Source organism: Myodes glareolus, chromosome 13 (assembly GCF_982192425.1).
Source record: "Myodes glareolus chromosome 13, mMyoGla1.1, whole genome shotgun sequence".
In the NCBI taxonomy this organism is placed as follows: Eukaryota; Metazoa; Chordata; class Mammalia; order Rodentia; family Cricetidae; genus Myodes; species Myodes glareolus.
Window position 1 is genome coordinate 25,793,228 of NC_142038.1, and position 12,524 is coordinate 25,805,751.

Here is a 12,524-nt window from a genome sequence, read left to right on the forward strand (position 1 = left end):
AGAATCTGGAACTGAAGCAGAAGTCATGGAGGAGTGTTGCTTACTGGCTTGCTCCCCATGGCTTGCTTAGCTGTTTCCTTATTTATGCAAGCCAGAATCATCAGCCCAGGAGTGGCACTGACCACAGTGATCTGGTCCCTCGTACATCAAGCATTAATCAAGGCAGTACTCCCATAGACTTTCCTAAAAGCCAATCAATATTATGGAGGCATCTTCCCAATTTGGATTCCCTCTTTGCATGCATGATGAGTTTTTGTCACATTGACAAAAGCAAGCAGCACAGGTATGGAGTAGGAGAAAGATTTTTGTTACTAGACAATCCAAATTTAATAAAAAATAAAAAATTAAAATGGAATGGTAGGAAAATCTTGAGAGCAATATAGAAAACCCTGACACACAGCCATGTGCAAATATATCTTCCTATTTAACCTTTTATTTTAGCAGCATAAAACATCTTTGTCTGAAGTAATACTACATGTGTTAAATTTGCTTCATCGCATGTAATAGTAAAACTATACAAGCTTTTTAAAAATTCAGTACTTCTTCTACCCTTCTGTCTACCCCCCTGCCTCCATGCTTTCAGTTTTGTCAGGCGATCTTGTCTGTTTCCAATTTCCAGGTGGGTCTGTATATGTTTTCCTTTGGGTTCACCTTATTACATAGCTTCTCTAGGATTGTAAACTATAGGCTTAATGTCCTTTGTTTATAGCTAGTATAAGGGGAAGAGGAGTGGAGAAGGGGAAGGCTGAAGAGAACTTGAGGGAATAGGATAGTCGAGATGGAGGAAGGACAGATATGAGAGCAAGAAAAGAGATATCTTGATTGAGGGAGTCATTATGGGGTTAGCAATAAACCTGGCTCTAGAAAAATTCCCAGGAAAGCACAAGGATGACCCCAGCTAAGACCCTAAGCAATAGAGGAGAGGGTGCCCGAACTGGCCTTGCCCTGTAGTCAGACTGATGATTATCTTAAGTATCATCACAGAACCTTTGTCCAACAACAGAAGGAAACAGAGACAGAGACCCACATCGGAGCACTGGACTGAGCTCCCAAGGTCCAGTTGGAGAGTGGAAGGAATGGGAATATGAGCAAAGAGATCAATACCTTGAAGGATTCAGCCACTGAAACAGTTCACCTGAGCTAATGGGAGCTCACCCAACTCCAGCTGGACTGAGAAGGAGCAAACATAGGACCAAACATAGACCCTCTGAATGTGATTGACAGTTGTATGGCTGGGACAGACCGAAGGGCCACTGGCAGTGGCACTGGGATTTATCTCTACTGCATGTACCGGCTTTTTGGGATCCTATTCTCTTTGGATGTATACCTTGCTCAGCCTAGATGTAGAAGGTAGGATCTTGGGCCTTCTACAAAGCAAAGTGCCTTACCCTCTCTTAGGATTAGACGGGGGTGGGGTGGGAGGGTGTGTGGAGGGAATGGGAGGAAGGGAAGGAGTGGGAATTTGGATTGATTTTTTTTAATCTAATAAAAAAGTCAGTACTCACAAGGTACTGTGATTTTTCCATTTTATAATTTTTTAACCTTTATACTGTATTCTGCACAATGAAGCAGCATGTATTTTTCTAGATTCAATATAACAGCATTTATCTTTTAGCAAATTTTCTTCACAGAATTTAGTCATTTGACATTTACTATAATCACAGGTTGAGTCTATCCATCTTAAGACGCTGTCACTATTCTATTTCTGTGAAGAGACACCATGACCTCAGCAACTCTTATAAAAAGAAAACATCTAATTCGGGTCTTGCTCACAGTTTCAGAGACTTAGTTGATTATCATTATAGTGGGGAGCATGGTCATAGACAGGACAGGCATGGTGCTGGAGAAGTAACTGAGAGCTGTACCCTGATCCACTGGCAGAAAGAGGCTGGGCTTGGTATGGGCTCTGGAAACTTCAAAGCCCCTTTCCAGTGACACACTTCCTCCAACAAGGACACACCTCCTAATCCTTCTAGTCCTTTTCAAAGAGTGCCACTCCCTGGTGACTAAGTATTCAAATATATGATTCTAAGGGAGAATTCTTATTCAAACCTCTTCCTTGGTTTTTCGGACTCTTTCCTTCATTTTCTTTTACTTATATGTTCTCATCTTTTCCATGAAGACCATGTCCATCTATGACATATAATTACCACGTTATTCTTTTTGACAATACAAACATCTTAAACACTGAATCTTCATTTTCTCATCCCATTCTTTTCTGGTATGTTGATTTTTGTGCATCTTAATGCTATCTGTACTAAAAACAATCCAGGGGGTATTAATCATAGCATCTCAGTAGTCAATATTCTTCTTGGTTTTGTTGTAGTTGTTGCTTTCCTGCTCATGTACTCATCATTCAGAGTGTTCTGTATTTTTTCTGCTGTCTCATATTTTCATCTGGAACTTTTTTTTTAACTGTAGAGAATGGGACTAAAAAAAGTCTTCTTTAAATAATATTTAGGATAAAATTTTTGCTGAATTTTTTCCTTGTGTAAAAACAGCTTTAATTAGATCATTTAAAACGGGCTGCTTTTAAAACATTTTATCAGTTATTGAAAGTTTCTAGTTATATGCAGCATGTTTCGACCACATTCACCTATTCATGACCCATGCTCTTCCCACATCCACCCCCTTCTCTATCCACTCCTCTTCCCATTCAAAGAAGCCTTCCAGACCAATTTGTGCAGCATAAGATATTCTTGGATGTATGGTCTTCCACTGGAGCATGATCAGCTTGCCAGGAGGTACACCCCAAGATACTCTGATCTTTCCTTTCCCAGCATCTAACAGTGACCAATGCCTCCAAGGCTAGGGGTGGGATTGTATGTCCAACTTCTCACTCCAAGCTGGGATTTGATCTGGATTAGGCTTGCGCCAGATTTTTACTGCGTAGTTTAAGTTGGCTTGGACCATAAATTCTCCTGCATCTGCTTCTTAAGAGCTATGGCTATAGGCATGAACTACATACAATTCCTGATACCGTTTTTTTGAATATAATGCATTTTACTCATCCTTACGGCTAGGACAGATTTTATCACACCCAGAAACAGCATTCTCCAGTCTCACTTTGATAGGTTTTAAAATTGGTTTTCTAGAATTTTCCCTCTTTATGCTTCCTTCTTAGTTGTGCCTTCCAACCCTCCATTAGTGGCTTTTTTCAGTTCTTAGACATCTTCTCTTACATATCTTCACTCCCCAGGTGATTACATCTCCTTGTATGGGTTTAAACAGCATCTAGCTCTGGGAATGCTACAAACATGCTGTTTGTTTCTCATAGAGAATTCTCATAAATATCATGATTTGATATTAAGCTGATTGTTTTACCATTGCACTAAAATATCACTATTTTTTGACAGATATTTAACACTTATGTCATGCTTTCTGTATCCCAGAGAACCCATCCTACAGTATTTCCAATCTGGAATTTTCAGCTGAAATCAATAGTCATTCTCTCCATTTTTCCAGTTGTTCTGACCAAAATCTTGGTTGTATTAAACTAAGGTTTTCCTCATTTCTCTTCCAACTATACGGACAATCCTCCTTATATTAAAAACCTACCTATATTCTGAATCACAATCTCCATCGCTCCCACTGAAAGTACAGCACCGTTATCTCTTACCCTGACATTACTTTAGCAAACTTTTTAATAGTAAAAATTAGGATTCCTTCAAAATACTATAAATCATATTAATAACACGCTCAGACCCTACAGCAATTCGTATCTCTCAAAGTTGAATCTGATGTCTTAAATGTCCCACAGAACAACGCATTATTTTCCTATTTATTGTATTTTATCATCTCTTAAACTCCTCTCCTGCTTCTTACCTCCACATTAACTTTGTATCGGCCTATGACAGGCTCATCCTGCCTCTGGACCTTTGTACCAGCTATTTTATGCCCACAGCATGCTTCTCAAAGATACCTACAAGTATAATTCCCCCATCTCCCTAAAGTTTTTATTCAAATGTCACCTTCTCAATAGAGCCCACTCGAACTCCCTATTTAGACTTTCAATCTGCTAGCAACCCACCTTATAAAGATTTAATATTTGAAAATTGTGTGTGTGGGTGCATGCACCCACATGTGGGTATGTGCACGTGTGAACAGGTTGCCAGGGAGGCCAGGGGTGTTGGATTCCCTGGAACTGGAGTTACAGGCAGTTTGTGAGTGGTGTGGTTGCCGTACACATTCTTATTTCTGAGCCATCTCTTCAGCCCCAAACTGAAGTAAAATATAGTCATTATCGCCTAACACGCTAGATCTCTGCTCATGTTCAGTGTACCACTTGCTGTTTGCATCTCCCTGGCTGGACATAAAGTTATGAGGATTTGGACCAGTACTGGCTCTGCTCAGTGATGCAGCCCCAGCACCTAGAAAAGCAGGTGCCCAGTCAACACAGAATGAGAGAACACCTAAACTCCCCAACCATCTCACTACTTCAGGTGACTGGCACCCTACTCGTTACCCTCATCACTCAGCAGGGCTACTGCAGTCTCTCCGCAGCGTTTTCTCAGTTTCCTACAGCCCTAGGACTATTTTCTGCAGGCTAGCTATAATGATTCTTCTGAATCCTCCAATTTCAAAGTTAAAAAAAACCCACTATTGTTCAAAGTAAAAACAAACAAACAAACAAAACATTATCTGTCCCAAGACCACCTCTCCAACTTCTGTGTTTCGACTGAGCCAAGAATCAAGCCTTAATGAGGCTCACTGGAATGGTGATTAACGTGGGGCTTGAGACACAGTAAGTACAAAACATTTGTTGGCCATTATTATTACTGGTATTTGAATACTAGCATTTGGAAGCTGGTATTTCATTTTCCCTCCAAGAGAAAACACAAACAACAAAACAAAACCTAACATCCGAAAGAAAAGGTGTGGGGTTGAAGAAATTATCCGCAGGTTCTCCAGGATGGAGTCCCTACCTCTCTTCTCCCTGCCTATAGTACGTTTTCAGGGGCTCAAGCACTTGTTCTGAAATGTAAGTCGGGCCATGGGATTTGTTTGAATGCAGTTTCCTATTCAAAGAGGGAGTTAAAATCCTTCTGTGTAGAAAAGAGGCATTCTCCCTTTTCTGGTTCTTCTGGGCCAGCACCCATTCTCAGTCTCCCATTCTCAGTCTTCCATTCTTTCTATTCTTCCCCACGTCCTCGGAGGACTGACTTTAAGTGACTGCACGTCACTTTCCATAGCCCTGCCAATGGATCCAGACTGTCAGTTTTAATCATCATTATAATTCTTATATGCCAGAGTAGAACTCTTAAAGATGATTTTAAAGTGAGATGGTTAGTACTATATGTCAACTTAACTAAGCCATTGGGGACCCAGAAGTTTGGTAAAACCCTATTCTGACTATGACAATATTTTTGGTTGAGATGAAGCTCTGAACTGATAGACTGTATACATCAGTTTTCTCTTCTAATTTAACACTGAAGCCAACCTATTAAAGGCTTGAACAGAACAAGAAAGCTGATTGCTCTATCATTGTCTTAATTAAGGGCTATCAGTTTTTCCCTATCTTTGGCCCTGAACTGAAATATTGGCTCTCCTGAGTCTCTAGTGTGCCGAGACTTGTCAACTTCCACAACCATGTGGAACAGTTACAGTTTATCTATTTATATGTCTGTTACTTTTTTAAATAAAAGTATATAAATATATAGATGGACAGATACATGACAAGGAAAAGATATATAGATGATAGATATATGATAGATAGGTAGATGATATATACATACATATATACATTCATACATATATAAATATACATATACAAAAATTCTATTGTTTCTATTTCTCTGGAAAACCAATACCCAGGGTTTGGGCAGTGCATGGCATATGTAACACATGTGCCCTTAACTCTCATATTAGACACCATTTTCACTCAGTACCAGCTTCCCTTCTTAATACAATCCTTAGGAAGTTGGACATTAATGGAGCTGGGTTTACAGGTTAGCTCTCTGACTTCTGACCCAGGACTCTTTTTATTCCCTGGCAGACCGCATTTACCTGGCATGTCTTTCCCCAGGCTGTGGGGAAAGAGGATGAACACTTCTCAGGACATATGCTATATCCCAAGTCCCAGGAACTGATTATTAAATAGTGAGGCCTTGTTCACCTACAGGAAAACTATGTGACATGAGAAATGCAACTTAATCCGCCCATCATTAAAGTGGATAGATTGAAACTTTTCCAAAAAGATTCTCTGGGGGTTACATGTAAAGTGCTTATTGTACTTTTCAATATCCAGTAATGGTAAAAAAAATGATATGAAACACTTGTTAAAGCAGCCTTTACTCTACATTATTTTCATAAATACAAGAAGCTACTGTGAGTTTTGCAGAAAGAGATTAACTCCAACTCTAAACACAACAACAAAAAAGCGGGGACTTATAGCCAAGGAGTTGGTTGATTGAGGCTCAGTAGACAGGAAATTAGGAAGAGGAAATGAGAGGAGCAAGTGGGATTCAAGCTGAGCCAACTTAGCAGGATTCTTGCAGAAGACAAGCCAGGGCAATCAGACACAGCCTGGGGAAGGTGAAGGAGAATGAGCCCGATCCTTTGCTGAGGGTGGGGGGTGCCAGTTAAACCAACTTATCAGCATGCTTGCTGACACTGAGCAATGCACAGTTGGGCAATGTGCTGCTCAGAATTAGCTGTTAACCCGACAGGACCTGGAATCACCAGCAAGAAAGGCCTCTGGGTATATTTGGGGGGGGGGGGGTATGTTTAGTACTTAAACTGATGTAGGGAGATCCATTCTAGTTGTGGTCAGAAGTTCTGGAATGTGGAAGCCAGCAGGGAGGACTGAGCTGTAGTATGCATTAATTGCTCTTTTTTGACCATAGACATTGTGGGATTTGCTGCTTCAAGTTCCTGCTGCCTTAGCTTCTCTGCCATGATGGTAGCTTAAACTGTGGGCTAAAATAAGCCATTTCTTCCTTAAGTTGCTTCTTTTGGAATATTTTATTCACAGATGATATGATAGTGTACATAAGTGACCCCAAAAAACTCTACCAAGGAACTCCTATAGCTGATAAATACCCTTAGTCAAGTAGTTGGATACCAGATAAACTAAAAAAAAAAAAATCAGTAGTCTTCCTATATGAAAATGATAAAAGGACTGAGAAGGAAATAAGAAAATAACACCTTTTACAAAAATCTCAAATAATATATCTTATTGTAATTCTAACCAAGATTTATTTCAACTTTCACCAAGCAAGCAAAAGATCTATATGACAAGGACGTCAAGTCTTTGGAGGTATTTTATCATATCACAGCAAAGAAATTAAAATAGCCATGGAAATCCAAACTTTGGTGCCTAGGGGTTCCTGTGATCTAAATACATTGTGCTCATGCATGAAATTTCCAAAGAATAAATAAATAAAGTTTAAAAACACACGATCCAGTGGGAAGATAATCCAGAGGACCCTGACTAACATTTGGCCAAAGTGAGATTCTGTCAGTAGACATTTAGAAATGTGCCTCAGACCACTGTTGGAATAGCTATTAAAATAGCTGTCCAGCTTAAAATTGTTTGCTTATCTATCATGCCCACCCAAGTTGATTGACTAATAATCCCATGGCTTCTGTGTAGATACTCACCACATCAACTATGCCAATGTTGTTCCAGCCTTGCATTATGGGGAGAAAAGATATAAACATGGGAATGGCCCAGCAGCCTGCCAACATCAGTGCAATGCGGACAGGGGTCATCTTGCTTCTGTAAACCAAGGGTTGGCAACAGATGGCATAATACCTGGAGAGACAATGAAGGGCGGGCCGTGGGCAAGGAACAATGAGAGCGAGAGGGGAAAGATAATAATAGATTGGGAGAGGAGGAAGAAAGGAACAAAGAAGGATGGAAAGAAGGGGAGTGTTGAGAAAGGGAGGATTGGAAGGAGAGGAGAGAGTGAAAAAGAAAAGAGAAAAATTGAGAATAAATGGAGGAGCAGGTGGTAGAGGAGTAAAAAGAAAGGGAAGGGGGTAGGAGAGGAACAAAGGAAAGAGAAAACGCAATTAAACAATAAAAATATTAACACATGACATATATTTCTGTTAATATATAAATATGCTTTAGACTGCATAGGAAGAGGGCATTGCCTTGAGTTGGCTCCACGTCCCTCTTCATACTCCAATGTCTTAATCAGCTTGGCCCCCAGGAAGGTCTACTCTACCTCAGATACAGTTCTACTTTCTGAGAGTTGAAAACTCCTCAAGCCCTCCAGGCCACTGTATACAGGTACCTTTAGCCTCTGTGACTATGATTTGACCTATTTTACACTTGCTCTCTTCCTCTTGATGGCTGTGCTGAGATATTGTACTTGTATGTTTTTAAATTGGTGTCCAGGATTACCCTTTCCCTGCAACAGATTTAGCTGAGAAGGTCAATGCAGACCCCAAGGGGCTCCTGAATCACAGCCTGCTGGGAAGCCACCTGGCGTGTACATTTTGACCAGCGAGTCAATGCTACCTTCAGGTAAGTATCCCTTACGTCCCCCTTAGAGGTGCATGCACTTCCAGGTTTCCCTGTTAGCATGAGACCAAGTGATGGGCTCAAGACAAGGAGAGACGAGCAGAACTCACATGAGTTGTTTCTGACAGCGACCATTTCATTGCTATTCTAAAGCTAGGAATATAAAGTTGCAAACATGTCACTGTTAATTATTGCCTGCTTGTTGAAACTGCTGTCCATCTATTTACCAAGTCTGACCCTTTCTTGGATTCACTGCTCACTCTTTTGTGTTTATATTGTGCCGAAGGTTTTAGACTTCTTCTGCTTCTACAAATGGCCTCCTCTCTAACTCCCAAACTTGCAATCCTGCAAGTAAGTCATTCTAGCCTGTTCAAAGGTTCTGTGCCTTGATTAGCATTGCTCTGGAAAAATATGGGTTGCTGCTACAGAGAAACAAATGGAAGTTTCAAATTCCCTTTACAATGTAACTGTGAGGGTGATGCTATAGAGCCAGCACACAGTTTTCCAAACCCTTGTACAATTTGCAGATACAGTCAGTCCTGGAAAATGGATACCTGAAGCACAGCTGTTGGGACAGTTCCATCCTCAGGGGCTACGGTGGGATGCAGGAATGTCCCCTGCACAGACAGCTATGGACACGCGCTCTTGCATAGACTTGGATTGTTGAGAAAGGTGGTAAAAATTCTTCTTCTCTCTCTTTAAAATATTAGCAATAGTAAAGAGGGGGAAATGATTTTATTTTGCTTAATTTTAAACTAGGTTAGTGAAATTCTGAGTGCTAGGTTAGTATATACACATAAACACGTGTTGGCATGCCTAGATTTCTATTGACTTAAATTTTGTCTCTATCCTACAATAGGCATTATGTAATTTTTATAAACTGGTAGCACAAAGCAAAGCCTATGAAACATGAGGTTCTTAGCTAAAACTCACAACACTGGCATAAATACTGAAGATTCTTCCTGGCAGAACCCTCAAAAACCACCTTATATATTTTGAATATCTTTTCTCGTACCATTAAAAACTTTTCTTTCAAGCAAAGAATTAAGAAAAGTTAAAAAAGAAGAAAACTTCCCTATTGCTACTTCCTCTACAATATGCCTGGCAGCACCACTAGTGAGAGGTTACTCGTCAAACTGGCAAGTGTTCTGAGATCATTTATAAAGCACATTGAATGCATTAATCTTAACAGTTATCATTGATTTCCTTACCAAAGGACATATTTATATAATATTTTACAACACTCATAACTAGCGTGTATGTGTGTGTGTGTGTCTGTGTGTGTGCGTGTGTGTGTGTGTGTGTGTGTGTGTGTGTGTGTGTGTCTGTGTAGGTAACCTGTGTTTATGTGTCTGTGGAGGCCAGAGGTCAATCTCGGTTGCCATTCATCTGTTCTTTTGGAAAAGGGTCTTTTTTTGGTGTGTTGGTGTGGAGCTCACCAATTATTCTGAGTTGGCTGCCTAGCAAGCCCTAGAGGTCTGCCTGTAGCTCCCTCCCCGACCCTGAGATTACAAGCGTGTGCCACCACAGTCAGTCTCTTCACGTGGATTCTGGGGGTTGAACTCAAGTCCTTGTGCTTGCACAGCATGTACTCATACCAACGACGATACCTTTCCAGCCCCGCATGGGTTTTTAAAATGAGGAAATCCACCAACGTAGCCAAAGAAGAAATTAAAAGGGTGCGTGTGCTTGCGTGCGTGCATCAGGATCTTGGCCAACACTCTGCATTGGGAAGAGTTGCTGGCACTGGGCTTAGACAGACCACTGAAAAGCCAGCTGGACCACCACTGCTATCATTTCACTCCAATATCTCTCCAGAATCCCCAAGAGATTTCTTTTCATTCCTTTAATACCCACCTTATTACATAAACAAAAAATAAAAGTATTCAGGATTTGAAGGATGTTTCATGTCCTGGTTAGTTTTTTGTCAACTTAACCCCAAACTAGAGTCATCTGGGAAGAACTTCAATTGAGAAAAATGCCTCCATTAGATCACTTGTAAGCACATCTGTGTGCACTTTGGGGATTGATGTTTGGTGGGGGAAGGGGAGGCTGCGAACCTACTATGGGTGATGCCACCCCTAGGCTGGTGGTCCTAGATAATATAAGAAAACAGACCAAGCAAGTCACAAAGTGCAAGCCAGTAAACAGGATATCCTTGTGGCTTCGGCTTCAGTTCCTGCATCCAGGTGTCTGTCTGCGGTTCCTGCCTTGGTCTTCCTCAGTGGATTCTGACCTGAAATATTTAAGTCAAATAAACCCTTTCCTCCCTGTACTGCTTTAGGTCATGGGATTTATCACAGCCACAGAGAGAAAATGAAGAAACTCAGAAATGCAAAATGTTTAAATTCCACTAAAGAGGGGTATGTATCCAAGTCTCCTTGAAATACCAGGACCTGAGGATTCTGTAGGTTCTACCAGAGTATGTTATAAAACTAAGAGTATCTTGAAGCTAATAAATTTCTCTCTAAAAATGATTTTCTGTTTCTTCTAGCATTAACCCTCTGGCCCAATTAACATGTTTTATGTTTAAAGGTTTTTCCTGCATGGCTGTCACATGATCATCAGAAAAGCATTGTTATAACCCTTTGAAGACACAGTTTAGCAAAAAAAAATTCTCAGTTGCTTTCAGCCAGGAGTGATTTTGCTTACCAGGTGACATTTGGCAATCTAGAGACAATTTTCCTTAGTCACAACCTTGAAGCAGATTCCATTGGAATCCTGCTGGTTGAGGTATGCCACCAACAATGCACAGGACAGCCTCCAACAGTAACCTAAGCATCTGATCTACAATGTCAGTGTGCTGATACTGAAAACCTCTGGTTAAAGTGATGTCGTTTTCATTGGTAGTAGGGGCTCCATAGCCCTGATATATTCCATATGTGTCATTTTAAGAGTGGGGTGCCGTAAAAGAGCACAATGCCCTGTCGTCATCCACCATGTCTACCATAGATCCCTATGGCCAGGCTTAACCCACTGAAGCACAGGCACCTGTGCATCCTCAAAGTACAACCTAGGACAAAAGGTAAGAACGTCCACTTTACTGAATTGTGAGCTTCATGAGGGCAGAAATGTTTCAGAAGCAGCTTTGTAAGCTCCCAGGGTAGAAAAACAACTAATCATCCTACCCGGATGTAAAGCCTATGAACCACAATGGTCAATGTGGAAAGATATTCTGAGAGGTGCAATAGTGGTACTGACATTCTGGGGTAACCAACCTCTATCTAATTGTATTCAGGGACCCCTCAAACAAGAGAGAATACATGTCTGGAACTGTAACAATAACCGACTAGGTGAGATCATGGGACATAGGAAAAAACCTAGTACTGCCTCTTTCTCACAGCAGCATAGTTTCTAACTGCATTCTAAATACCTATGCTATACCCACAGGTAAGTGTAGCTTCACCCTTCATTAAAGAAGCTTCTTTTTTCAATAGATGGAGACAAGCACAGAAAACCACAACTGTTCAAAATGGAGGGAACAGTTGACCGTGGGTGTCGTCCCCAGCAGATGTATCTACAACCCAGCTCCTGCATCTAAGGCTCAGGGACCATAGTGAAAGAGACAGAAAAAGGACGGTAAAAGCCAGGGGATCAGGACATCTGTTTCAAGATGATCCCATCTCAAAAATTAAAAAGACACAAAATTAAAGGGGCAGGAAAAGAAGGACAGAGTGGATCAGGGAGAGTTTGGGGAAAATAAATTAATATTACAAAAATATACCATTGTAATTCTTAAAGAATTGGCAAAATATACACTTTTAAAAACAGTTTTTGGGACTGGAGAGATGGCTCAGTGGTTAAGAGCATTGCCTGCTCTTCCAAAGGTCCTGAGTTCAATTCCCAGCAACCACATGGTGGCTCACAACCACCTGTAATAAGGTCTGGTGCCCTCTTCTGGCCTGCAGGCATACATGCAGACAGAATATTGTATACAAAATAAATAAATAAATAAACAAACAGTTTTTGGATGTTAACCTAGAAGAGGTCACAAAACTTGGAACTGTTCATCCAGATCAATTCTGCAGCATGTTCGTCTAAGAAAGAATTA

The 12,524-nt window shown here is 40.8% G+C and overlaps 1 protein-coding gene across 3 annotated transcripts in view; it reads right to left on the minus strand.

Moving 5' to 3' along the window:
* Nucleotides 1-12,524, minus strand: part of Htr4 (5-hydroxytryptamine receptor 4) — a 191,012-nt gene that overhangs the window by 70,171 nt on the left and 108,317 nt on the right. For all 3 annotated transcript variants that reach the window (XM_087896007.1, XM_085699802.2, XM_085699801.2), the window contains one exon: nucleotides 7,603-7,756. In XM_087896007.1, coding sequence (XP_087752133.1) covers nucleotides 7,603-7,756 — 154 coding nt within the window. The remainder of the gene's footprint in view (nucleotides 1-7,602; nucleotides 7,757-12,524) is intronic.